Raw genomic sequence first — 26,198 nt, forward strand, 5'->3', positions numbered from 1 at the left:
GTAGCATAAACACTGAGTAATGTGCATGTATAAGTACCTTATGCAGTTTTTGCACCAGATCTAAGTGTATTCATGTAACATTCCATTTACGCAAGCCGCACTCCTCCCCATTCTCCATAAAACTCAACAACTTGTACATGCAAATGCTAATGTTATATATCTAGTAAACTATGCTGAAAAAATAAGGTTGAAAGTGTCCATTAACAGCAGTCTGTTCTCACACAATGGCAATGCTTATGGTTCTTAGCGCCTCCCAATAATCACAATTGCTAATCCTGTCTTCCTTTATACATGTTGTTTATCAGTCCCAGTCATTCATTCTTCTTTGCTTACATATAATATAATATAATATAATATAATATAATATAATATAATGTAATATAATATAATATAATGTAATATAATATAATGTAATGTAATATAATATAATATAACATAATATACAGCACTGATGGGAATACAGAATTATTTAACTTCTTTTGGTCACTCTACAGCTTGAGTCCCTGAGAAAGTAACTTGCCAAAAGACACCTTGGTGAAGTAACTGATCACTGTTTTTCAAAACAAGATAACTGCTGGTGTTGTTTCTAAGTCTATACTCGTAGTGATGTCTTTTTACGAGCGATTCCTCCTTTCCACATGTTTGTACAGCTGGGAAATTTGTATATTTACTTTTTTTTGGTGGGGGGCAACCAGTTATGCTCTGAAATGTGGTTACTTAGGGATTTGTAACTCAAAGACTCATAATGGAAATATTTTTAGGGTCTGCATTCTGGGCATTGTCTAAGTGTACTGACTTTATGACAGCTGAAAAAATGTAAACATAATGCAACCAAAAGGATAAAAGTTTGAAGGGAATAGATAGTCACAGCACACTCTTTTTTTTTTTTTTTTGCTTCTGTATGTACTATTGCTTTTAGACATGATTTTTTGCATATTTTATGAAGCATTGTCTGAAGTGTGCTATACATAATTATATATCACCTACTAGATTCCATATGGTAAAATAAATATCTTCTTAAAAAAATAAATACAGTAAGAAGAAAACATTTTTTCCATTAAGTCATAAAATTTAATTATGCAACTAACAGTAATCTGGACATCTTTATTTTAAAGACAGGATGATTTTAATGGAAGTCAAAAGTTTTAAGTCCACCACGTAGGTGAAATGTGAATGTTCACAGGACTCACAAATAACTACAACCCTGCAGGTCATGATATAGTCAGTGAGAGATGTGCATTAGTGAATCCTGGGATGTGGTCAGATGACAGATGTATATAGCAGCCAGGAGTTTACCAGAACATACAACGGCAAACAGTTAATCTCTTAACTGTAAGATTCTCAATACAAAACTTATGCAAAATAAAATAAAATGTTTATGTTTGTTTAGAGCTAAGCACTAAATGTCTTTCTTGTGAAACTGAATGTTTTTCCCCTTAAAATGTGCAATTTGTCTTTAGGTAAATATTTCATTTGTTAATGACTGAACAGTTATTTTGTTTATACAATGATTTAAATTATTGTGGTCTATAGTCATTATTTTAAGTGTAATGCACAATTAGAAGGATACTGACAAAGGTATATAATACTTTACTTCTGCACTATGCATGTTCAGTTTTACTCTACTTTGTAAATACATGTGTAGAACTGAGTAAAAATGCACAAGTACTGATGGCTATATAAACCCATATCTAACAGCAAAGTATGAGTTTCTGTAGTGTGTTTGTTTTGATATGCATAATTTAATGCATGTTTTACATTTACAGGAGTCGGTCAGTGGGCTTTACAGCTCCTCCAAATGCAAGTAGCTACACAAATGCTGCATATTTTATATTTGAGGGAACTTCAAGTTCTGGCTTTACTGAAGAATCCAGCAACACGTCTTCCAAAGAAGTGCAACCATCAAAACCTGCTTCCATGTTGTACCAAATGCGAACTGCTTCCAGTGTTCAGCATCGCTCAGACCCACCGCAGCACCCAAGCATTCCCGAGAGAGAAAAAACAAACAGCCCACATTACAAGGTCCCAAAGAACATTCCCCAGGAAAAAGATCACTCAAATCATTCAGTATATCAGACTGTGAAGGAAAAGAAGCAAAGGGCAGTCCCTCTGATAAGAGAGAACCCACAGATAAATGTGAGCATGGCACAGAACAAAGGGGCTACAAAATCTGTGAATGAGAAATCAAAATCGTACTCCTGTAGGGCTGGCTGGACATCTGAGTCAAGTGGTACTTTGCAGGAAAGGACAGCAGATGATCAATCCCGTTCTGTTCTTCAGATGGCTAAAAGTCTAAGTGATGTTGAGTTTCAGCAGAAACGGAACAACTGTTCCATCCCCCTTAGCCAGCAACAGGTGAAAAAAAGTCCTCTGTTGCCAAGACCGAATAATACTGAAATACGAACAGCACTCCCTCGATCAGGGTATGGCACTAGAACAGAGACTACCCAGATGTCCGCTGATAACAGAACTGGTCACAGAGAGGTAACTTTGCAGAAGTACATGGTCTGATTTTTTTAAATGACCAGTGAATATGCAGAGGATACTTTACCAGGGTGGGTACACTGCTATTTTAAAAAATCCGCCTGATAATGTAGGTCTCAGAGATTTAATTCATTGCTATTTTCTTTAGATGGCAGTGTGAAGATCCACATTTGATTTTCCTTAAATTCCATTAGCTCTGTAGAGGTCTTCCTTCTTCTTACGCTTTCCCATTTCCCCATAGCTGTACATCCTTTTTTATTATCATTTTCTTAAGTATGTACTATCACTGTCACTCCAAGGTCCAGAGATGACCAGAGTCATAGCCTTTGACCCCATTTTCATGGTATTGCTTGTTTTTGCTCTTTCATACAAGTTTTAAAGTAGCCATAAAATCATTAATAATAACCCTTTCTACTTTGAATCAAGCATGCTTAAATAACTATTATTAAGTTCTTGAAGTATGGCACACTGAAAAGTAAAATAATGCAGAGCTAGAAAGTTCAGATTTCAATATCTGATATTTGTATAACCTTGATAAAATACCTTCTTCACCCTAATTCAACTCCCCACTTTTCAAAAAAAAAAAAATGACTATATGTAGCAGGCTTTTGTTGTGGGGCCAGATCACTCCCTGCAGGACTGGTGGCTAGAGTTTGATAGTAACCCCATGTAAGAGGACTCTAGACATAAAAGAGAAGAAAGTCATTTTATCTAGCTCTGTATCAGCTGGATAAAACTACTTTCTTTCCATTCCCTGTGTCACAGGTAAAGTTTAGCTTCTGGATGAGTCTGATATAAGTACACTATGGGGACTTTTGAGCAGAAGCCCAGTGATAGACTTCCTATAACATTTGCAGGGATCCTACTCATGTGAATTGGCCTGAACTTGGTGGCATTGGATGTTTGTGTCCAGTGGAGGGGTGGAATGGGAAGATCAAAATCCCAAACTCTGATATATGATGGTTCAGGGACTCATACACCATCAGGAATTGTTCAGAAAAAATAATAGGTGTGTGTTAATGGAGGTTTGTATTGTACACCTGTAAAAATGGCTACATCTAATAGCAAACTGAAAATGGCAAATCTAGAAATAATTAATGCTAATGCTCTCTACTCATAGTGACATGGGACATCCTGTCTGTACAAGGCAGATCACAACATAGCCTTCTTACAGGCTGCACAACAATCCTGCCATGTTATAAACAAGCAGCACTAACACATCTGTCTACTTCCTGTTGTTTTTAACAAAATGTTAGGGTGCATGTGTTCCTTGAGTACTTACTTCTTACCATCTTGACACTGGTGGGGGTCTAACCACCAGTGCCCAAACATGCAAATGTAGAATAAAAGCAAATGGTCTTGCGTTCTTTATTTTGTTACTTGGAAAAGACAGAGACAATGATGTCTACTTCAGTCACCATCTCCACTGTTACAACAAGGCCTGAATGTCATTGCTTACTTTTCGCTGCTGTAATACCACAATCTTGCTTCGATTTCAGACCTTACTGTACTCATCTGAAACACTCCTTGGACTTAAATAGGTATGTCTGTACAACTCAGTAGCATTTCTAGCTTCAATAGAAGTGGATGTTTCAACAAGTGTGTGTTACTTGATAATGTTTTAATTTGTATGGCCTGAGCACATTAGCCTTCAGACCCCTAGATCATGATCTTTACAAGTGTTGTGTAGTTCCTTTTACAAGTTGATGTTACAATTGTTGGATTAAGTTATACTTCAGGTAGAATCAAAAAGATTTCACTAATGTTAGACATGGTGAATCCTATAACATGACCTTACTAAAACAGGGAATAAAATTACTAAAAGGTGACATAGCTATAAGACAAATGAGTTCATGGACTCAGATGTATAACTTCAACAATTTATGATATTATTTCATAAAATTAATAAAAACCTATTCCTTTGAATATCATTACAAATGCAATGGAAGTCAGTAAGATAATCTGCACAGAAATGTATCTGCTACTCCAAGGCAAATGTTTCTCCATCATTAAAAGGGTCCCATATGGTCCATAAGACACATGAACTTATACTTGCAATTTCTCTAGGCATGCATTAAGAGCTGCACCATGGATCCCCCAACCAACACCACCATGTTGTCTTGTTTATATTTTATATAGCACAGAATAACATTTGATTAACTGATTCAGAGTTTAAAGCAACAACAGACAGTTACCAAATAAAAAAATAAATGCAGCTGGAATTCAGATTTCTCAGACTCTGCAGCCCATTGTGACAACATTAAAAAGAAGTCTTCAGTACTACAGCCAAGAGGTGGTTAATTCTGTAACAGGCAGCTGTGCAAATCATTATTTTTGTCCAGTTCCTCAAAATCGGTCAGTTCCATGGATATTGTCCTTAGAGCCACATAAGAAGACAGTTTCAGCATTAGTCAATAAATGGGATATAACAAATTATTTTAAGCTTGGGCAGTGCTCTGTGGATGTGGTGAAAGCTTTTGATTGTGTGTGATGCTCATATCTATTTGAGGTACTGCAAAGGTATATTTTACTGCCATCCCTAACTGTAGCCCTGAAGAAGATATATTCAGGTTCACATGCATCCATTAAAGTGGATGGATCTTTCACTTCATCTAAAATCCTAATTTCCAAGGAAGGGAAAAAGGGCTACCTTCTGGCACCATTATTCGTCATAGAACTTTTAGTCGTATTTTTAAGAAGGAAGATAGCAACATGCCCCCTCTCTGTCTCTGTCTGTGGAGGATGGAGCATATGGTTTCTGAAAATCATCTGACCTTTTTTTCCAGATGACCTGGTCCTTTTAGTACTGGATTTGAAATGCCCTATGTCCATAATCTGTGAACTGCTGGTAAGATGGCAGGTTGTGTAAGGCTACAAGATAAACACATCAAGTTCTGTTTTATTTCATGGGAGTTTTACCCCATCTGATTACCTTGAGTTAGATTTCAGATTTCAGTGGAAACAACTGCAATTTAGATATTTCGAAGTATAATGAACCACTTTTCTGTAAATTACTAGAAACAATCAAACAGGTTTCAGTGTAGAGAAACTGAGTACTTAAGAGTCATGGGGCAACCCTATGGAGTTGAGACTAATAATACTGAAGATGATTTTATATCCTAAGTTTCATGTATGCTTCTGTTTCTTTCACTTTAGTTTTCTCAGAACATTTCATGTTAGTGGGCTGGGGAAATAATAATAAATTATAATAAGTATATGGGACTGGGGAAACCTAGAATTCATTTGTATAGCATCACTTGCTAAAGGATCAAAAACAGCTTTGGTTGCCTCACCTCTTTATAGCTTCCCATATTCCGCTACCATGCATTGCCTTTCACTGGTGGCAGTGTTGGACACCTGCTTATTGGCGTTCAATACAGGTTTATATACTCTCAGACAGGAAGCTTAGGGGATCATGAATTACCAGTGCTCAGCCTATCTTCAAAGACACACGAGTGGTTTTCAGTTTAGGTGACATTGGCCGCATACCTATCAACCTGTTAGTTCAAGAAATGGGAGTGGGGACAATGGCCCCCAAACAGGGACAGATTTTAAATATTGATCTTATAAACTCAGAACGTTTTGTGTTAGCATGCATTTTCTGAAGAAAATAAAATCTGAAACTCAAATGTGTGTCATTAATTAGTTACTCACTGATTTGCCAGAAAACTACAAATTTTATGAGAGACCAAAAATATGAGGCAAAAATCTGGACATTCTGCTAAAATCTAGACAGTTGAGAAGTACTGTCTAAAAGTAATTGTCAATATATTAACACAATATATCCATACACACACACATATATTCATGTGTATGCTCAAAATACTTGGTTCAAGATGATTGTCACTGAGGAAGTGGCACCCTGACCCCATGTGCAAAATGGGAAAAGGGGGGGGGGTGGATGGATGGATATACACACACACATACATACATATACATATATATATATATATATATATATATATATATATATATATATATATATGTGTGTGTGTGTGTGTGTGTGTGTGTGTGTGTGTGTGTGTGTGTGTGCACATATATAGAGCGCTAGGTAGATATAGATATATAAATATATATAGATATGTATGGGACTGAAGAAATTGTTCTAGATGGGGGTCGGAGAGTGAGAGTCTTTGGATCTCTCTTTTACTTCCACTGGAAGATGCCTAGGGTACAGGCTTCTCCATAGTTTTTTGATGACAAGTCTTTAATGTCATTTGCATTCATAAGGAGCAATTATGAATTGCCTTCTACTCATTAGTGCTATCACACTCAAATTATAAGGTTCTGAAAGCCTTGACAAAGTCTTTAAAATGTCAAGTGAGTTTTCTGAAATGTGTTCATTCATACTTAAGGTAGGGACTATTTGGCAGAACCTGTCAGGATGTCTTTTCAAATCATATGCCTTCATACTGGAGTTAAGCCTGAGGGGAGAGTTAGATGTATTACCCTTATATCAGAAGGTGATAAACCAGTGAAACCACCAATCAAATTAGGCAGAGTTATTTGTTATATTTAAAATTCCTTATAGATATTACTTGGCTCCAAACTAACAATTGTTTATGTAGAAATTGGATACCAGAAGCCCTTAGTAAGATTTATCCAGTGGCACAGAGGACTGGAGATGAAGGAGGCATTGTTGGCACCTTGTCACACAGTTTTGGACATGTCCAAAATTGTCCAGGCTCTGGGTTGATGTAAGGAGGGATTATATACATGAGCTGGTTATTGAACCACTTTTTAATTCATACAATGTCATTCAGCTTATTAACAGACCCTAATTGAGATGACAGTGAGCAATTACCATATCTTTTATACCAAGAGTCAGAAAAGTAATTACCAGAAGGTGGACATCCTGCTATCACCCTACTGCTGTAGACTGTTGAGATATAACAGATCAAATCAGGGCAATAGATAAGAAGTTTGTCATTGGAAGACTTCATTTAAATTTGGCTCCATATTTCATTGGTCAAGCTCACATCATGAGCAGACTAGAAGGAGGGAAGAATTAGAGGAAGAAGGTGGGGGTAGTTTTTGTTAGCTGCCTCAGTGACTCAGACATTGCACTCAGTTATCTGTATTGAGTCTACACCAGACCTCTTTTTTTTCATTTTTATTTCTTACTGGTCTTGACTATGTATCTTTTTCGTTAACATTTAACTGTTGTAGCAAATATGGATGGTTAGAAAAGTTGTGCATCTGGCCATTGTTGCATTATTTATTGTCTCGTCGGTAGTGTCATTGGTTTGGATATAGATGTTTTTAATGTTTATTTTGTTTGCTATATGATTCCTGTTAAATTATTAATATCCTTTTTGTCTTCTTTTCTAGTTATACAAATTAAAGAGTATGGAGGATTCAGCTTTGCTCACTGTTTTAGGATGCATGTGCCAATCAATATGTAACTGAATAATTGGAGATGTTTTTTTTGTTTCATAGGTTCATAGGTAGGTACTAGGCTATCTGCCCGAGGGCATTTATAAGCCTAACCAGAATGTGTCGGCTTTCACTGCCCCATTGATTAATTAACTGATCCTCTGTTAAGCAGAGCCAATGAAGTGATCCCAGGGGTGTATTTTCTGTTACCCATCCACTCGTCAAGGTTTCTGTTGAAAAGTGTTAGTGAGGGGCTCTGCCTGATGTAATTTGGAATTTTGCTCCAAAGCATGGGGAGTCTCTGTGACAGGAATCTATCCCTGCAGCATGTTCTATTTATTGTTATGGCAAGGTTTAGCTCACTAGAGCGCGTGGCTCGCAGTGACTTGGATTTTTTTAGGTGGAGCATCTCCATCAATTCTGAGTTGGACATGGCTTTGTAAATCAGGCAGAGATAACCTCTGAGTAAGCGATATGCCACTGAGTACAGCTGGAGTTTTTTCAGTCGGGCTGCATAGGACATATGTTTGAGGCCAGTAAGCCTCTTGGTGAGGTAAGTTTGTGGTCTTTCCAGCTTTTGGAAGTGTCTTGTGAGGTACATCCCAAATGGGGCATTGTACTCTATGATGAGTCTAATAAGTGATGAGTAGAGGGGCAATATAACCTCTTTATTTCTAGATGCGAACACTTTAGTAATTAGATGGGCCACATAGAAGGATTTCCTGACTACTTTGGCAATATGATTGTCAAAGGAGAGATTACTATCTACCTGGGTCCCCAGATCTCTTATTACCTCTTCTGTATTAAGGGTGCTGCCACCTATGTGGTAATTTGTGGGTATTTAGTTTTGCCCAAATGGGATGACTATGCATTTTTTCGCATTTAGCTTGAGGCCATGACTCTGACACCAGGTGTCTGTCTCAGTAAGGCTCTTTAAAGGATGTCAGTGTCAGCTGGAGAGTCAATTATGGCTCCCAGTTTGCAGTCATCAGCGAACTTGGTTAACCATAGTCCTCCTGTGTTTGCCTGTATGTCTGAGAAGTATATGCTGAACAGTAGGGGTCCCAGGACTGAGCCTTATGGCTCACCATTTGTGACTGGTTTAGAGTTGGACCTGGAGCCCGCTATTCTTATCGTTTGAGTTCTGTCTGTAAGACAGCTGGCAACCCATCTTGTGATGTAGGGGTTTATGTTCAGGCTGGTGAGTTTTTCTGTAATACCCAAGTGGGGAATGGTGTTGAAAGCCTTGGCAAGATCAAGGTAGGCTGTGTGAACCACCTTTCCCTCGTCTATGGCCTTGGTGACTGTCTCAAAGAAGTCAGCCATGTTTAGTAGGCATGATCTGCCCTTAACAAAGCCGAACTGGGTTGTGTCAAATGTTTGCAGGTCCCCAATGTTTTTGTTAATGAGTTACATGATGATCCGCTCCATAGCCTTGAAGACCAGGCTAGTCAGGCTTATGGGGTGATAGTTACCAGGGTCAGTTGTGGCCCCTCCTTTGTGGAGAGGAATAACCATTGCTGTGCGCCATTCTATGGGCATGTAGCCTGTGGAGAGGTTGAGGCTGAACAGCGTGTTTAGGTTGGGGGTTAGTTCGTTCTTTAGTTTGTGCAAGACGCAGCCTGGGACACCATCTGGTCCCATTGACACTGTGTTTTTTGCTTTTGAAAGGGCTTTTTTCACCTGTGCGTCTGTGATTTTTGGGACACTACATTTTTCCGGTATTGTTGTGGGCCCTTTTGGAGATGAGAGGAGGGTGAAGTTTGCATTGAATCTATCTGCCAGGATGTTGGCAATATCAGTAGGTTCAGTATATTTTGTGCTATTTTGCACTAATTCAGTGCATATCTGCAAGTTGCCACTTAGATTCTTAACATAGCTAAAGAAGGCTTTGTGGTTATCTTTTGAATCTTTAGCTATTTTCTTTCAAAGTTAGCCTTGGATGATTTCATGAGGGACCTTAGTTTCTTACTGATACTGATCAGGGATGTCTTTCCTTCTTGGGATTTGCTTTTTTTCTGAACTAATTTCCTCCTTCTATTGTATAGCCTATTTATGGCAGGGGTCCTCCAAACTGGTATCCTTCTCTTAGATGAGTGAGTCTTGGTTTTGCTATGGATGGCTCGATCCATGCATCCTTGTAGGTGCTGATAGAGTGCATTTGTAAAGGTTTTTGCATCTTGGGCAGTGTTATCCTTTAGCGTGGGGGCTGTGAAACTTACCACCTCTGTCTTAAGTAAGGTGAAGTTTGCTTTAGAAAAGGTTTTTACTGTGGTTTCCTTAGTTGGGGGTGGTGGTGGGGTGTGGACATCCAGAGTGATTAGTTTATGGTCTGATCTAACCAGTGACAGGTTGACCTCCGGTGTGAAACACCTGTTGCCCATTTGGTGATGACCAGGTCCAATATGTTTTCACCTCTGGTAGAGGAGTTTACCAGCTGATTCAGGGCATTTGAGTTGATGAATTCCAGGAAGCGCTGGGTCTGAGAGTTTGTACTCGAGTAGTTTTCCCAGTGAATAGTAGGGTAATTGAAATCACCCAGTATCATGGTGTTCGGTAGGACCTTCATGTTTTCCAGTGTCTCCAGAAAGGTGGAGCGTGGATCCTGGGTCATGGAGGCTGATCTGTAGTAGGACACAATTTGCATTGCAGATTTGCCTGATGTTAGTTGCACATGGATAATCTCAGAGGTATCATGCTGCGCCACTAACCTGGAGGTGTAGGTATCCTTGATGAATATGGATACACCCCCTCCTTTTGTGTTTCGGTACGTGTTCTGTGGCTGAAACGTGTAGTATGAGTTGTAGCCTGGTAGTGCTGGGGTGTTCTCTGGAGCTTTGAACCAGGTTTCAGTTACTGCACAGATGTCGACATTCTCCATACTGAAGAGTGCTTCGAGTGCGTGCATTTTGAGATTTAAACTCCTGGCGTTGAGTAGCATAACCCTCAGTTTTTTGTTAATTGTGCTGTTTACGGAGGTGGGTTTGACTTTTGAGCCTTGTCTAAAAAAGGCACTATGGGGGCAGCAAGAGCCTTGGCCAGTATTCAAAAGCATAGGGGTGACAGGTGCAAGCCGTCTCTTGCAAAGCAACATGGCTTGTTGAGCATGTCATCCCTGGCTGACAGACATTGGATCGCCTTTGAATGACACCAGAAGCTTAGCCAATTGTTGAAATTGATCATTTTTTCTTTATACTGAGGTATCATTCTTGGTGAGGGCAGGATGCTACTCAGGGTCAGGGTCATACCAGCCTGGGCTACATGATCAGAGAGCTCTTCCAAGTCTCTTTTCATGCAGTCCTGTGAGGTACATCTCAGGTCATTCACACTAACATGAACAATGACAGAGTCATATTTGTACTTGTTCTGGAGTGACCTGAGTGCTTGTGTTATGTTGCGGATTCTGGCTCCAGACAGGCAGCTAACAGTAACCTTCAGCTTGTCCAGGCTAGTGAGTGGGACGTCAGTGTGCTTGACTATAGAGTCACCTATTACTAGTGTGTTAGGTATGTTATTTCACCATAACGGCTGTGATTGTGCGGCACACTGCTTTTGTGTTTATGTGTTGTCTGGTTTGTGACGGGAGATGCAGGTTGTTTGGGTGGCTGCCTTGGAGGTCTCTGATGCTTTTGCAGGTTTTTATTTAGAGCCTCCGAGTATGATTTTGTGTATTTATGTGTATTTTTTGCCAGTGCTGTTTTGGTAGGTCTGTGTGTGGCTGGAGATGTGGTGCAAGTGTTAACCTTCTCCTCTTGACTGTCTGTTCCAGTCTTGGGTGGAGACAGCTTAGCTTCCAGTTTGGCTGTATAATTGCATCTCTCGCATATGTTAGTGTTCTGTGGTAGGAGGCGAGGGTTGTCTGTGTACATGAGACAGTTGTAACATTGCCTCAGGATACCCAGATTCACCAGCTGGACTGGAGGGTACACCTGAAATTGCCCTATGGTCATGCCTGAATAGTAGGGTGAGCTGTTTAGTCACTTGGTTGGTGAGAGGTGAATAAAGAGCCTTGCCCTGCTGGGCAATCAGTGATAGGGTATATTAGTGCTTGCTATTAGGTCTGAGCAAGTGCTGGGTTGTAAGATGCCTTTTGAGTGCTTAGATTGAGTTAGACTAGTTTCAAGGGAAAAACTGAAGAGGAGACTTAGTGGAGCCCGGAATGATTTAACCATAGCTAACTGGCACTGCCCGGTGCGCAAAACCGTGCAAATGCAGTTTTTATAGTAGGAAAATGAAAGAGATAGAAATTAGCCCAAAATGGCAAAATAAACTACTAACTTCTGGGCTGGACCCACTCCTCCAGGGACAGATAGGTTGCTCAAAGCTCCCCTCTCTCACAGGTGAACAGAGAAACTTCCTTCTATCCAAGTTAGTTATGGGTAACGCAGAAACTAGTATCACAGCCCTGAATTCAGCAATAGCCTGAAAACTGGACTATACTAGCTTAGAAAGGTGGGAAACGAGGATTTTTTTTTTGTTTTTTTTGTTTTTTTGAAAAGATACGGCAAAAACAGTAAAAAATACACTTAGCTTTAAACGACTAAAAATGATCAGAAAAGGCTATCGCACTTTAGTGTGTATCCTACAAGAGTTAAACAAATTATTTAAACAAAAAACAACTTTTTAAAAGTGCAGACAGTCAGATAAGTACAATATGTGAAAAAACAAGCTTTTAAATTACAATAAATACTGGAAAATCTGCGTTTAGGTGGATCAGTTAAGTACAGCAAGAAAGTACAGAAAACTGATACTTAATCACTACAAAGTCTCTCTTCTAAGCTAGAAGGCTTGTATCAGTTTAAGGCTTTCTAGTGCTACCCGGTAGGTTAGTTACAGGAAAGATGGGAAACAAGTGCAGATGTGGTCTTTTAAACCAGAAAGTTGAAAGAGATGGGCAAACTGTCCAAATGGTCAATAAACTACAATTTCTGGGCCAAGAAACTCTCCTCTCATGGTAGACAGGCTACCTAATGCAACAGTCCTGGATACATCAAATCTGTACCTGGACTAGACTAGTTAAAGGAAAGGTGGGAAACAAGCACAAGTGCGACTTTTAAACCAGAACATTGAAAGAGATGGAAAAAAACTGCCCAAACAGCCAATAGCTACAATTACTGGGCCAGCAACCACTCCTCTTGTGGTAGATAGGCTACCTAATGCTTACTACTCCCACTGATAAGCTAGAAAGCTTCCCTCCAACACAGAAAGGCTTTGGGGGCTCAGAAGCTTACAAAGAGTCCTGGATACAACAAATCTGTACCTGGACTAGACTAGTTACAGGAAAGGTTGGGAACAAGTACAAACGCAGGCTTTTAAGCCAGCAAGTTGAAAGAAATGGAAAACTGCCCAAACAGCCAAATAAACTACAATTTCTGGGCCAAAACTCACTCTTCCCATGGAGGATAGGCTACCTAGTGCTTACCACTCCCACTAATAAGCTAGAAGGCTTCCCTCCAACATAGAAAGGTTTGGGGGACTCAGAAGCTTACCAACAGTCCTGGTTACAGCAAGTCTGTATTTGGACTTGACTAGTTACAGGAAAGGCAGGAAACAAGCTTAGAATTTTTTTTTTTTTGTTACAGAAAAGCAGCTAAAACAGCAGTAAATACAATTCAAATTGCAGTGCAGGTCAGCACACCCAAGTGTGTAGCAACACTATGGCAAATACAGTTCAAATAAATGCAATTACATTAACAAATGACTAAAAAACAAGTGCAGAAGGCAGTAAATTAGAAGGCTACTAACAAGCAGTAATAAGTGCAGAGTAAGAGCGACTGAACAGATAGCATGCAGAAGAGCAACTAAGACAGTTACAGTAAGAGCAGCTGAACAATAGATATATATATATATATATATATATATATATATATATATATATATATATATATATATACATTTTTTTTTTTTTTTTGAGGGAGGGAACAGAGCAGGATTAAGAGGCTACAGGGATTATCCTTCCCAAATGCTCTCTTTGTACACAGTAGGAGTGCCTGAAATCAGAATATGATCTCACTGAACTCACTTGAGTGAGCAAATGAGATGGGCCCAGAAGGAGTATCCAAATACAAATCTACAAGGGGGTGGACAATTTCAAAGCCACCAACATTAACACCAAAACAAGAACAGGGAGGGTGAGTGGGGAACTAACTGTAGAGAGACAGCCACAACTTCAGTTGAGTTAATATTCAGTGAAAAACACAAATAAATAAATTAAATACAGTACTATATGAAAAAGAGCAGATAAATGTGTACTGAAATTCACTTATACGTCCAGTTGATTTCAGGTGGATGTTAGCTGGCCAAAGCTCTGATATTAAGCAGAGATAACTCAAAATGTACCACTTATATAAGGCAAGACAGAATGTCAGTGATGAGGTGAAACTACCCCCACTACTATCAATGGCTACACAGAAATTCTAACAAGTACTCTGTAGAGAGACAGCCACAACTTCAGTTGAGTTAATATTCAGTGAAAAACACAAATAAATGAATTAAATACAGTACTATATGAAAAAGATCAGATAAAAGTGTACTTAAATTCACTTATACGTCCAGCTGATTTCAGGTAGATGTTAGCTGACCAAAGCTCTGATATTAAGCCAATGTAAACATATTTTATCACTTTTTCTTTTTATATGGCATACTTCCTTTTACTGGCAATTTATCTATTATCAGTCTGCACAAAAATCGTGGCATTCTACTTTCTGATTACATCATTCATTTCTTATTTTTATAACTTTAATTTCTTCATTGGTTAGATTTCCCATGGTTTTACATAGTAATCTTTTATCACTATATTCTTAAAACACACTTTTTATCTTTTTTCTATATCATCAATTTATTTGCCACAAAATATTTTTATTGGTAACATTTTATTTCTTTATTTATATACTGTTTTTTTCTTTTTTATTCTTTTTTTTTTTTTTACCATATGCCCAAACTTATATTCATACTGTTTTACTACTAATCTCATCTTTTTAATTTATCCATGTTAACACTTTGTACAAATTTAATGAAGCAGCATATGCCACTGGGTTAATTAACCCTTAACCCCTCCTTCAGTACCATGTTTGGTATAAGTTGTTAATGTAAATCTTAGTAAAAAAACTAAAATATAGATAAAAAGAAATATTATGAAAGGATAATAACACTGGATTTGTGGGGTGAAAATTATTTAGCAACAGGTAAAAAGGTCAAATGTAAGATAAGGGTCTAGAGGCACATCTATGAAATGCAAGCTATGGGAACTGGTTGGGGAATTCAGGTCGATGGCACATGAAATAAGAGAAAAATAGCAGAAGGTCAGAATACTTTGCAGGAATGTATGCAGGAATGTGTGACTTGTGACTCTAGTAAAACAGAGGCCATACAAAATGTAGACAGAGGGAGTGGAGATGGGTGCAGTGAAGAATGCCACCAGAGGATTTGAGAGAAGCGAGGGTGCAAGTCGAAAGGCAGTTGTCAGCAGAGAGTAATAATGGAAGGAAAAAAGCATGGCGAGGCCGAATAAGAGTGAGAAAACAATCATGGAAGACAGGAAAAAGCTAGGATAAATGAGTGAATAGTTTCCCTTATTTTTCACAAAAAATAATTGAAGGATGGCATTGCTGACAGTAAAATGGAGCAGAAGTTGGATGAGTTGTGAATGAACACCAGGATAAAAATAGAGGAGTTGGAGATGGAACTAGCTGTCCTAAGGGAGGGTAAGGCACAGGGAACAGTTAGGATTCCTCTCAGGGCCATAAGGAATCAGGTCACTATAGTGCCAGATCCCCAGATGAAGATTGCTGGTCAGTGTACAAGCAACTGAAGACTGGAAAACAGTAGAACAGGTAGTGTTGCACAGGATAGGAGCAGGAAAAATCCAAGATTGTTAGTTTACTAGTAATGAAGAGGAACATCATGGAGAGAAAACTAAGGGAAAGTTTGATTGCTTTTCTAGGGAATAACAATTCTCCAGAGAACAACCAGTAAAAGATCATGATCAAAGCCAGCTCTCAGTCCCTCCTAATCCAGTGTTATTACTGTGTTATCAGAGAAGTTAACAAGGGTGGATTGCTACATGTGGCCTCTAAAAGACTAACCACAATGAAAAGTTTAAATATATTTAATAATAAATAATAAAAGATTATGAAAATACTAAATATCTATTTACAATAAGCACCAGAGTTTCATCACAGGCAATATTAAAAATAACACAGATGGATAGATTCAGAAAAACAGTATTACCTAATCTCACTATATTTTCCTGACTGATCTAAAGAAGTACTATTCCCTGGTTACTTACTAAATCAAGGCAAGATGAAATGGGTGAGTGATAATTCTTTGTTAGGTTTCAAAAACAGACTGCCATGAGACGGCTGTGTCATCTAGTATTAAAACATCATTTCATTGCTGGATTACATAATGACATCACATACATCTAGTCACTTGGCTTCTGGTTCCCACACTATCCCCTTTACTAGAAACTGAACCAGAACCTAATACATATGTGTCATAATGCACACACAATGAGCTTTGCTAAGATATGTCATAGCATCTAAAAGCTTTAAAACCATTTCAAACCTTCCACCCTTCAAGAGTAGCAATTAGTTCATCCCTAAGGACAAAACAGTAGAATTCCTAGTCCTGGTTTTCACAGACATTTTGTCTCTGGCTGCAATCAGAAGTATAAGATACAATCTTTATGGCCTAAACCAGATAATTTAATTTCAGACTATTTTTCAAAGTTAGCTGGACTGAGATTAATCTCTTCTCTTCCCAGTATCTTCTGTTGTAATATATTCATTTCAACAATTACAATACAGTCTGACATACAGGTGTGTTTCTTTTCGGTCCAGCAGAACCCCTGTTGGTACATTTTTTATCACAAGCAACTTTACAAATACATTTTCAACAAAAATACCTGTACAAATCAGTTTGATATACAAATGGTATATAATTCTTTACAAAACTCCATCTAGCTATGTGGCATATGTTACACATCCACTGCCCTTCTTCTCCTGTCAAGGCTGGCAATACCTCACATTATCACACCCAAAATAAACAGGGAATCATGAAAAATGCCATGCTTGTAGGCCCAGATATTCCTGGATTTTGTAAATACTTGGCACCTATGTCTCTAATGGACACAGACAACCTGTAAATGGTTAATCTCCCAGGCCTTAGTTTTGTAAATGTTTCATCTCCCAAACCCCTGCTTACATTTATCAAAGGTATCAGAACTTGTCAGAGATTTGGGATGCATGGCTAGGTTTAAAAGGCCCTTGTTGTCATTAGCCTAGTAAACATCTATGAATCTGTGAACCTAAGCCAGAGAGTCCACATGTCCACTAGGGGAGCAAACAGACTGGAACTGATTCTCACTAACATGGGAGAATGCTGCCCCCTACCCAGTGTAATGTCCACTATGGTAACTTTTGACTGCAAAGCTAAAATAAAAATAAAACCAGTGACCCCATGTAACACCATAGCATTTAGAAAACTACCCATTATTAAGTGACAATCTGGCAAAATTACAAGCCCCTCCCAACCCTGAGAACAAATTTGCCTACATGGAATTGTTCACAGATAATGTTTGCAATCTTGATAATAAATACATAGAGACTGCTATGCCTACCAGGAATAAGCTCAGAACAATCCCAAATAATAAGTTCCTCTGGTGGAATCCAAACATCAATAGGCTGCATAACATAAGGAAGAAAATCATAGCAGAAGTCAGGAAATATACACCCGGTAGGATAAAACTATCTCATCAATCTAAGCAAATATTTCAGAGGCCAAATCAGGTCTACCAAAGCCAATTTTGAGATAATAATAATAATCTCAAAGCCCAAAGACAACCACAAGGCTTTTCTTTACCTATATCTATAACCTCAAGGCTTTACACATCCATCAAAGAGCTAATTTGTGAATGGAACCATTTACATGGACCCAAAAGCTATAGCAAATGTCTGAGAAATTCAGCTCCAGCTTTAACCCCATCTCCCTGCCCTGGTCACCCCACAAGAAAAGCCATTGAACATAACCTCCAATGTTTACTTGGAACATTTCCTAAATACACTCTCCAAGGCTGAGAACACTGCACTGATGGGCCCCCAACATATCGCAGGATGCCTCTTAAAAGGAATGAAACATGACCTATTAGGACTGCTGAAGTCACTGTTCAAACTTAGGCTTCAGTCAGGCTTCATGTCACATGAATAGAGAACTGTAACAGTCATCCCCCTGCATAAGGGTGGGCCTTTTATGGACCATAGAAACAAGAGATGCATTAGTCTGACTAGAATCATATGCAAAGCCATAGAAAGAATTGTCTTGGCAATATTTAATAATGAAAGCTCCAAGCACTGGATCCAACCCAGCTCTGTAATGTCAAGGGAAGATCATGCCTACTCGGTCTGGTAGACTCATTCAAGAAGGTCACCAAGGCAATAGATCAAAGGAAAACTGTGCATACGCCTACCTTGACATGGCCAAGGCATTTGATACAGTACCCCCATCAGGCATTGTAAACCAACTCACAAAAGTAGGCATAAATCCCAGTGTTACATGCTGGATTGCCAGCTGGTTGTTAGATAGGATTCAAATTGTTTGGATGCATGAGTCCACCTCCACAATGAGATGGTCACTAGTGGAGGCCCTTTGGGCTCAGTGCTGTGCCCTCTTCTTTTTGGCATCTATTTCTTGAAAGTCAAGGCCAGCATCAAGAGCCTCTGGCTGACCAAGGTTGCAGATGATTGCAAACTTGGAGCAGTGATGGAATCTCCCCAAGACACTAATATCATCCAGGAAGTACTAATAAAGACACATATCTGGTACTGTAAACGCAGTTTAAAGCTCAGTGTCATAAAATGCATAATAATACAATTTGGGAAGTCAGTTACCCCAGGAAACAACCTCATTGATAACTCACCCCTATGACTGGACCGGGTCTGTATCAGAACATCAAAGTATTAAAACTTCAAATGTTCTGATATCGAACACTATTCAGAGAATGCTAAGAATAGTGAAGCTGCAGAACAGTGAATTATTTCCTTGGGAAAGAATTTGGTTGGCCGTTTCTGTGGCTTCGCTATTCTTAGCACTGTGGTGGAAAGTTACAGGTTGGGTTCAGGTAAGTGTGTGATTGTTTGCACGTTAGGGTTCGGGGCGGGTTAAGTGAGCTAGGGTTAGGGCACAGGTTAGGCGTGTGTGCGATAGTGACAGACTTTAGGGTCAGTGGTGGTTTAAGTGAGTTAGGGTTAGGGTGCGGGTTAGGTGAGTGTGCGATAGTGACGGACCTTAGGGTTAGGGTTTGAGTTAAGGTAAGTGGGTAGATAGTAGTGTATGTTTAGTTTAGTGTAGCGTTAGATGTAGGAATTTAAGTGTATGTGTGTGGTTGCTGTTTGTTTGATGTGCTTGTGTTGTGTGCATGTGTTTCGGAGCAGCAAATTTTTTCCATGGGAAAAAATTTGCTGTTCTGAATGTTTGATATTTTCATGTTTAGATGTTTTGGGGCCGATGAAATAGCATTTGCTATTTTCATCTTTCGATAACGTGATATAAACACACTAGACCCAATAGTCAGGGAGCTGGGAACATACGTAGACAGTAACCTGCCTTTTGATCAACATGCTTCTAAGGTAATAAGGAAATCCTTCTATGTTGCTCAAATTATAAGTAAGGGTATTGCTTCTAGGTCAAAGGAAGTAATCATTCCACAGTACTCATCCCTAATCAGACCCATCCTTGAGTACAATGCCTCCTTCATTATGTACCTGACCAGGCACATGCAACAACTGGAGCATCCACAGAGGTTCCTCACAAAAAGAATACAGGGAGTTAATGTGTCCTAGTGGATCACCTCTAAGCCCTATCCCTATACTCTACCTCCTTATAGACTGAATCTATGACACTCTTTGTGCTGACAATAAAATGTAAGGAACTCACTTTAAATGCTGACAAGTACACCCCCACTCACAAGATCGGGACATTCCAGTGCAGTTGTTTTTTTTTTATTTTAGATATCTGTTAAACAGATAAGGCCACTGGAAACAAGTGTTTCTTTTCAGGGGTGGCCCAGGAGTATGGTTTAGTTAAGTAACTTGTTCAGAGTCACACAGTATGCAAACGGAGACGGAAAGAAGGAAACTCTGTACCTTGGGTATGGGAAGCAGTTCAGTAAAAGCTCATAATCCTAATCCCCTGAACTAACTGAAAGTTCAGTTGTTGACTGTATTCTATGTGTCAAGTATACTTGTGCCTGGACCTTACACTATCTGTCACTATTCTCCATATTAAAGTCAATTTACATAGTGTCTTTATTCATCACCATCAAAGCCTATTTATCCCTTAGAAAAGATTTCTTTTTACTCCCAGTTGTGGAATATAGGCTTTCTCTCTCTTTTCCAAAAATCAGAAATATTGATGGATATGACTGGATTAGGAATTTCACTAAAACAAATGTTTCCCATTCATTGTAGAGCCACCTCTAGCCTTATGATGATTTTGAACAATCTTCAGTTTGTGGTATTGCCCTTCTTTCAGGAGCAACCTATTGCTTTCTATGATTGCTTGCACTCAGATTTTATTGATATCGTCTCCTTTGTCTATTTATCATCTTCTGCAAAGACATTGTATTTCCTGGTTTACTAAATTTTGAATCAGCTTCGGTCGACCATGTAAAATATCAACCCGAAATGCTGAATTTAAAATTCCGAATAGTAAACCAAAGCGAAATGAATACATTGACCACCGAGGTGACATCACTCTCCTTCTGCTATGCACATTAACGTACCATTGAACTCTACAGTTAATGGTACATTAACTCTGCTATTTTGCAAGGGGTCTATGCCCCCCTGTACCCCCCACACACCCTGCGTATTAAATATACCAACTCCGAGATTGCACTTCAGTGAGGAAATGAGCTAATTCCCTGTTCTTCACTGAAGTGCAACCTCCCTTCCCAATGTCAGTACGTCACTTGTCAAATGATCCAGTGCACAATTCATCTCGATCATTTGTGGTTGACCTCTGTTGGTTCTGTTATATGCCCCTTGGAAACCTTAAATTCAACCTTTGAGACATCGACTGGCTGCACTTCATTTAACCCATAGTAAACCGTATTTCCTTACCCTTTCTGCAAACATGGGTTAGTTTGGTCTCATTCCACATCACAACAGAGCAGCAAGGGTCCTTGAGGCATTTAGAACTTTTTGTTTCTATTCGCTCTCTATAAACTGGATTTTATTTGGTGATTAAATTGTTATATCTTAGAAATAACAAAGTGTTATAGATGAAAACAAAGTGAAACTCTTTTCTCTCCTTTACACATTTTATCCATCTCCTTGTCATATATTTTCTCTAACAACTTTTCACAGTGATTTGCACTTTTAGCATGTCTTAATTCTAAAGTAAGTATCCTTGTCATTTGTTATGCACAGTTTTGTACTGTAATTCTGGCTATGGTAAGAGTGCAAACCTGGGTCTGTGGTCTAGTCCACCTCTCTGCTTAAACATAAAAAAGCATACCATCAGCAGCTTGGTGTGATATTGTTTGCATCCCAGTTGTTCAAGCATAACTTGTGGAGGGGCAGTTGGTTATGAGCTGCTGCTTGTACCATAAAGGAGCAAATGTCTAAGTCCCCAAAGTGTACAGCTTTTTGTAATCTCCAGACTTGCAGCCTTATAGAGAAACAACAATTTTTTGAGGTGATCATTCTTTCTTAGGGGTGCAGGGCATACCTCTCAACATCTTAGCACAAGAAAAATGGAGAAATCAAAATATAATTGTGGTACAAAGGCCCAAAAATACACACAGATTTTAAATATTGCTTGTATAAACTTGCTAAAATAAAAGGTACCATGTATTTCCCAAATGATATGAAGTCTGAAACTTAAATATCTGTTGTTACGTAATGATTTCAGTACTCATTGATATGGAACAGACTAAAAATATGAGGCAAAAATCTGAACAGTTGAGAGCTATGATGCAAGGATTTTGGAATAAGAGTAATAAAGCTGGCGGTAGCCAATGTAGGGGGCGCACAAAGGCTTCCTTATTGTTGGACAGGTTTGAAGTTGCTGAGGTTGCAACTTGTTAGGTCTTATATGGATGAACTGCAACTCACTGAGTGCTAATTCTCACTGGTAATCATTTCTACTGCTATTTCTATTAGAGCATTTTTCACAAGGTTTATTTTTATTATTTTCTTTGCAGTTGTGTGACTGTGCATATTGTAAAGCCCTGCCCCATCTCCACACACACACACACACACACACACACACATACACACACACACACACACACACACACACACACACACACACACACACACACACACACACACACACACACACACATACACACACACACGTGCATTGGTGGGCTTGCCAACGTGCAAGACTTTTTTTTTTCTTTTGTACAACAGGAATAAGTTATGATCAGTTGTATTTGTCCATTTATAACTTCACCTACACATAACATGATGACTTGTAGTGGAACTGTGCACTAGTTTAGGTTTCCAACCTATCCCTCTTTTTGCAGGGCAGTCCTGATTTGGGAAGCTATGTGCTATGAAATAAAAAAATAAAACATAAAGAATATCAAATGTCCTAATATTTTAGTAGAATTTTTTTTTTTTGATTTTTACTCAAAATATTGTAAGGAACCAATAAAATAAATTTGAAACAACTGGTAAAAACAAGATGAGGAAAAAAACATTCTGCCTCAGTTAGTCTTTTTTTTAATACTAAACAAAAATCAGTATTTTTTGTTGGCTGACAATTTGTTTTGCCCTAAACAATTTTATGATGCATTAGTATAAAATATCCATCTTTGGCCATCTGTAATGGTAATGATCCTACATAAGGTTCTCAAAAAATATTTTTCTTTATTTTGCATTGTCCTTATTTCCTGGATACTTGTACAGACATGAATATATACTTGAACATTTGACTATTTGGGTTGTCAGAGATGAACATTTTTTTGTTTGGGAATTTTTATTTCAAGCCATGCATCCTTCAGCAGTCAATGAAGAGCCAAATAAATAAATAAAAATAAAATAAAGCATTGTATTTCATATGTCAGCTCTTATACAATCATTTCTCGCTTTACACAAGTGTGCATGCCTTTGATACATAAAGAAACATTTATGTGCATATGCAACAACCAGCAAGTCTCATTTACTTTACTGGGAATTGGTTTGTTGAAAGATATTGGGCCTGGCCTTATAAAATGCAATTCATGTTAAGGTACAGCATTCTTTTCATCAAGATACAGAAAACCTGTAGTGTGTTATTAATACGTGACAGTGGTACTGGGTGTACTTTCTTTATATTGGCTGAGAAGTGGAGGCTTTTCCACACACAGAACATATATTTTATTTCTGCAGTTTGCTTTTTTACATTGTGGCACTGCAGTCCAATTGCTTTGTCTGGTCTTGTGTGAAATCATGGTGTTAACCTGTATTGTATCCTCAGTTACTACAAAGTGACAATGGCTCATTACTTCAAGAGAGACATCATTGCTGGAAAAGCTGGATATTTATGCTCTGCTAAACTGTGTATGAAATTTGTCTACTTAGCATTTGGCATGATCATAAATCATCACTTTGGTGAGTATCAGCATTCTTGGGTCTGATATTCATTACCAGTACTTACCACAGTCACACCTGGTGTAGGTGTAAAAATATAGGTAAGTGGGCATGTCTAATGATTAAATGCTGATGAAAGTGATGTGCAGACCATTACTGCAATTGTCACTTTTTGCGCTTTTGTAAACCCAGTAGATGGGCTGGTCTTTTAACCCATTTCAATCACTGACTGAGCTTCACAAAGACTATACTTATAGAGTTAAACAGCATTTGAAATGAATCACAATAATTACAGAAAACTGCATGTCGTTATGAAGTGGTAGCACTTGAGAATTATTTGACATTGTTTACCTTCTCATGGAGTATAGTCACTGAGAACGGCAGTGTGGCAGATAAGTGAGACGATATAAAGAAAACTTTGACAGTAGGACACCTTGTTAAGAATGAGGATGATGTTTCGTCAACAAAATGTTATCAGCCAAGAGTCCAGAAAGACTGTTTTGTGCATGCGAAGAAGCATAAAGTGATCTTTGATCAGCTGAGTCAGAAAGTTAATACTAAGCGTACTATAAATGGAGCTACAGCAGATGTACCTTCGCAATATGAAAACATTTCCTCTCATACTAGTTGAAGACTGCTTAGCCTATTATGTTTGCCCATTTTCTTATCCAGCACTCTCAGGATAATTTGTCAAATCTTTTTAATTAGTAGCGTATGTTTCTCACCTCCCAAATACATTACTACTGCCTTTTTATGTTATACTTTAATGATGTCATTATTAAAGATTAACTGAATCCTGTGCAATGTTTTGCTTACTTAGTATATAAATGTTATGTACTTATACTATAATGTTGTTTAATGGGTCTCTGGATTTGTTCATCTCAGGTATGCCTAGTAAAGATATCATAGCAGTGTTCCCAATCTGATCATTCAAAAAATTGCACTATTATAGGCACTGGTCATGTTATTTGGCCACATGTTGCAGATACTAGGTACGAAAAGAGTTGTCCATTGTTCTTTCATGGTAAGAACATATCTTCAGCAATGTACCACGTGAATGCCTGAACAATATTTGGTCGTGTTTTTTATTTTGTGGTATATAAATATATGTAATGTTACAGTGCTATGGAGTGGGCAGGTTGGGCTCTCCCAGAATCATCTGTTGATAAATAGCTTTAGGCTTTGGCCAATACTGATTATGACATACTTTAAGACACAAAGATTTGATGAAAACTAAGATTTGATTTTATCAGATTTGTTAAGCAAGTAACTATGAATTTGAAAATTTAAAGATTGATCTTATTCTAATTCATTTTAATGAAAGTAATAACTTTTGAATATGAATCCAACTAATACAAGCAGTAAAATAATTGTATAGTATGCACTTTTTCTGATTTAGTTTTTTTTAAATACAGCACTGCCATGCATTATTTTTTGAATTATTTTATATTTTATGAATCCAGAACATTAGTGGAACCCTATCTCACCGATCAACTCTGTGAAAAAACAATAATTTCCATAGTTCCCCTGAACTCCTAACTCTCTGTCGTCAGACTATGCCTTCTTGTACTAATTTTTTTCCTCCCACCAGAGGTAGCTTTTTGGGATGATTAGTGCAAAAGTGCAAATATTGTTATCTTTACTGTCTCTTTACATGGCTTCTTTTGCAGCCATTCACTAATTTTATTGTAGCCTTCCCTGCAGTGCCTTAGTTTTGGTCTATGATGTCACTGCAAACATGTGGTCACCACAAATAAACACATCACTCTAGCTGCTGTTTCTACAGATGTCTACAAAGACAGGTAAAGAATTGGTAGACTGATATGAAAGGGATGTATAAAGATATAGGTGATTATTAGGACCAGTACATTGCTTCCTCTCAGCATCCCACAACCTGCTCTTGCTGATGTTTGTATATTAGCTTACAGTTGTGATCAACAGTCACTACCTTCAACAAAATTCACTGATTACAACAAACTTCCATAACTCCAGGTGTGCTGGGTATGTTATAAAGTGACTTATGACACATAGTATTGTTCAAGTCATCAGACAAGACTGTTAGCCCTCATTCAACAGTTACTTCACAGTGGGAAGTATGCCTTGCGTTTTATTCATTCTTTTTTAAACTGTAAATGTATTGTATATGGATATAATTTACTGTAACTTTATAACTGGTCAATACATTTTCTGACCCGATTGTTGGTGTAGGGCCAGTATTATTATCTGAGAACCAGGCCAGTTACGTTTATTTAGTATTATACTGATAAATTAATTAACTGTCCATTCATAAACGTTTCTATTACTTTTTATTTGATCAGCTGCTGCGTGACTCCAGTGGTCAGAAAACTATTGGGCAATGGCTGTCTGAGATAGGATTAGAGATATATGAAACCTCGCTTCATCAAAAAGGCTGGGATAACTTGAAGTTTATCTGGTAAGCCTCACTCATCTAGTAGAATATGGATTTGCATAATGTTTATTTGATTTGTCATGTTATTTAATAATTTCAAAAAATATGTGAGTGCAGTGGTTTGAAGACCATTTTTGTCATGATTCAAGGCACAGGTAGAAACATACATAGTGAGAAGCAGAATATTACACCGTACATCATGTTCACAAATACAATAACCATAATCTATAGACTAGATCAAACAGATTGTAAAAGCAGTACACAAAGTCAGAAAGCATAACTCAAAGAGTTGAAATAAGGTTAATCATATATGTTAAATTTCATATTCAATAAGCTAGTATGTAAAAATAGGG

The 26,198-nt window shown here is 38.1% G+C and overlaps 1 protein-coding gene across 1 annotated transcript in view; it reads left to right on the forward strand.

Moving 5' to 3' along the window:
* LOC122789860 (phosphatidylinositol 3,4,5-trisphosphate 5-phosphatase 2A-like) overlaps positions 1 to 25,873 on the forward strand; it is a 1,099,782-nt gene extending 1,073,909 nt beyond the window's left edge. Inside the window, exons 25-26 of the mRNA XM_044057294.1 lie at positions 1,767 to 2,484; positions 25,754 to 25,873. Of these exons, the coding sequence (XP_043913229.1) occupies positions 1,767 to 2,484; positions 25,754 to 25,873 (838 nt within the window). The remainder of the gene's footprint in view (positions 1 to 1,766; positions 2,485 to 25,753) is intronic.
* Positions 25,874 to 26,198: the final 325 nt, after the last annotated feature.

The sequence above is a fragment of the Protopterus annectens genome, chromosome 15.part0 (genome assembly GCF_019279795.1).
Source record: "Protopterus annectens isolate FY-2018-M chromosome 15.part0, PAN1.0, whole genome shotgun sequence".
Lineage (NCBI taxonomy): Eukaryota > Metazoa > Chordata > Ceratodontiformes > Protopteridae > Protopterus > Protopterus annectens.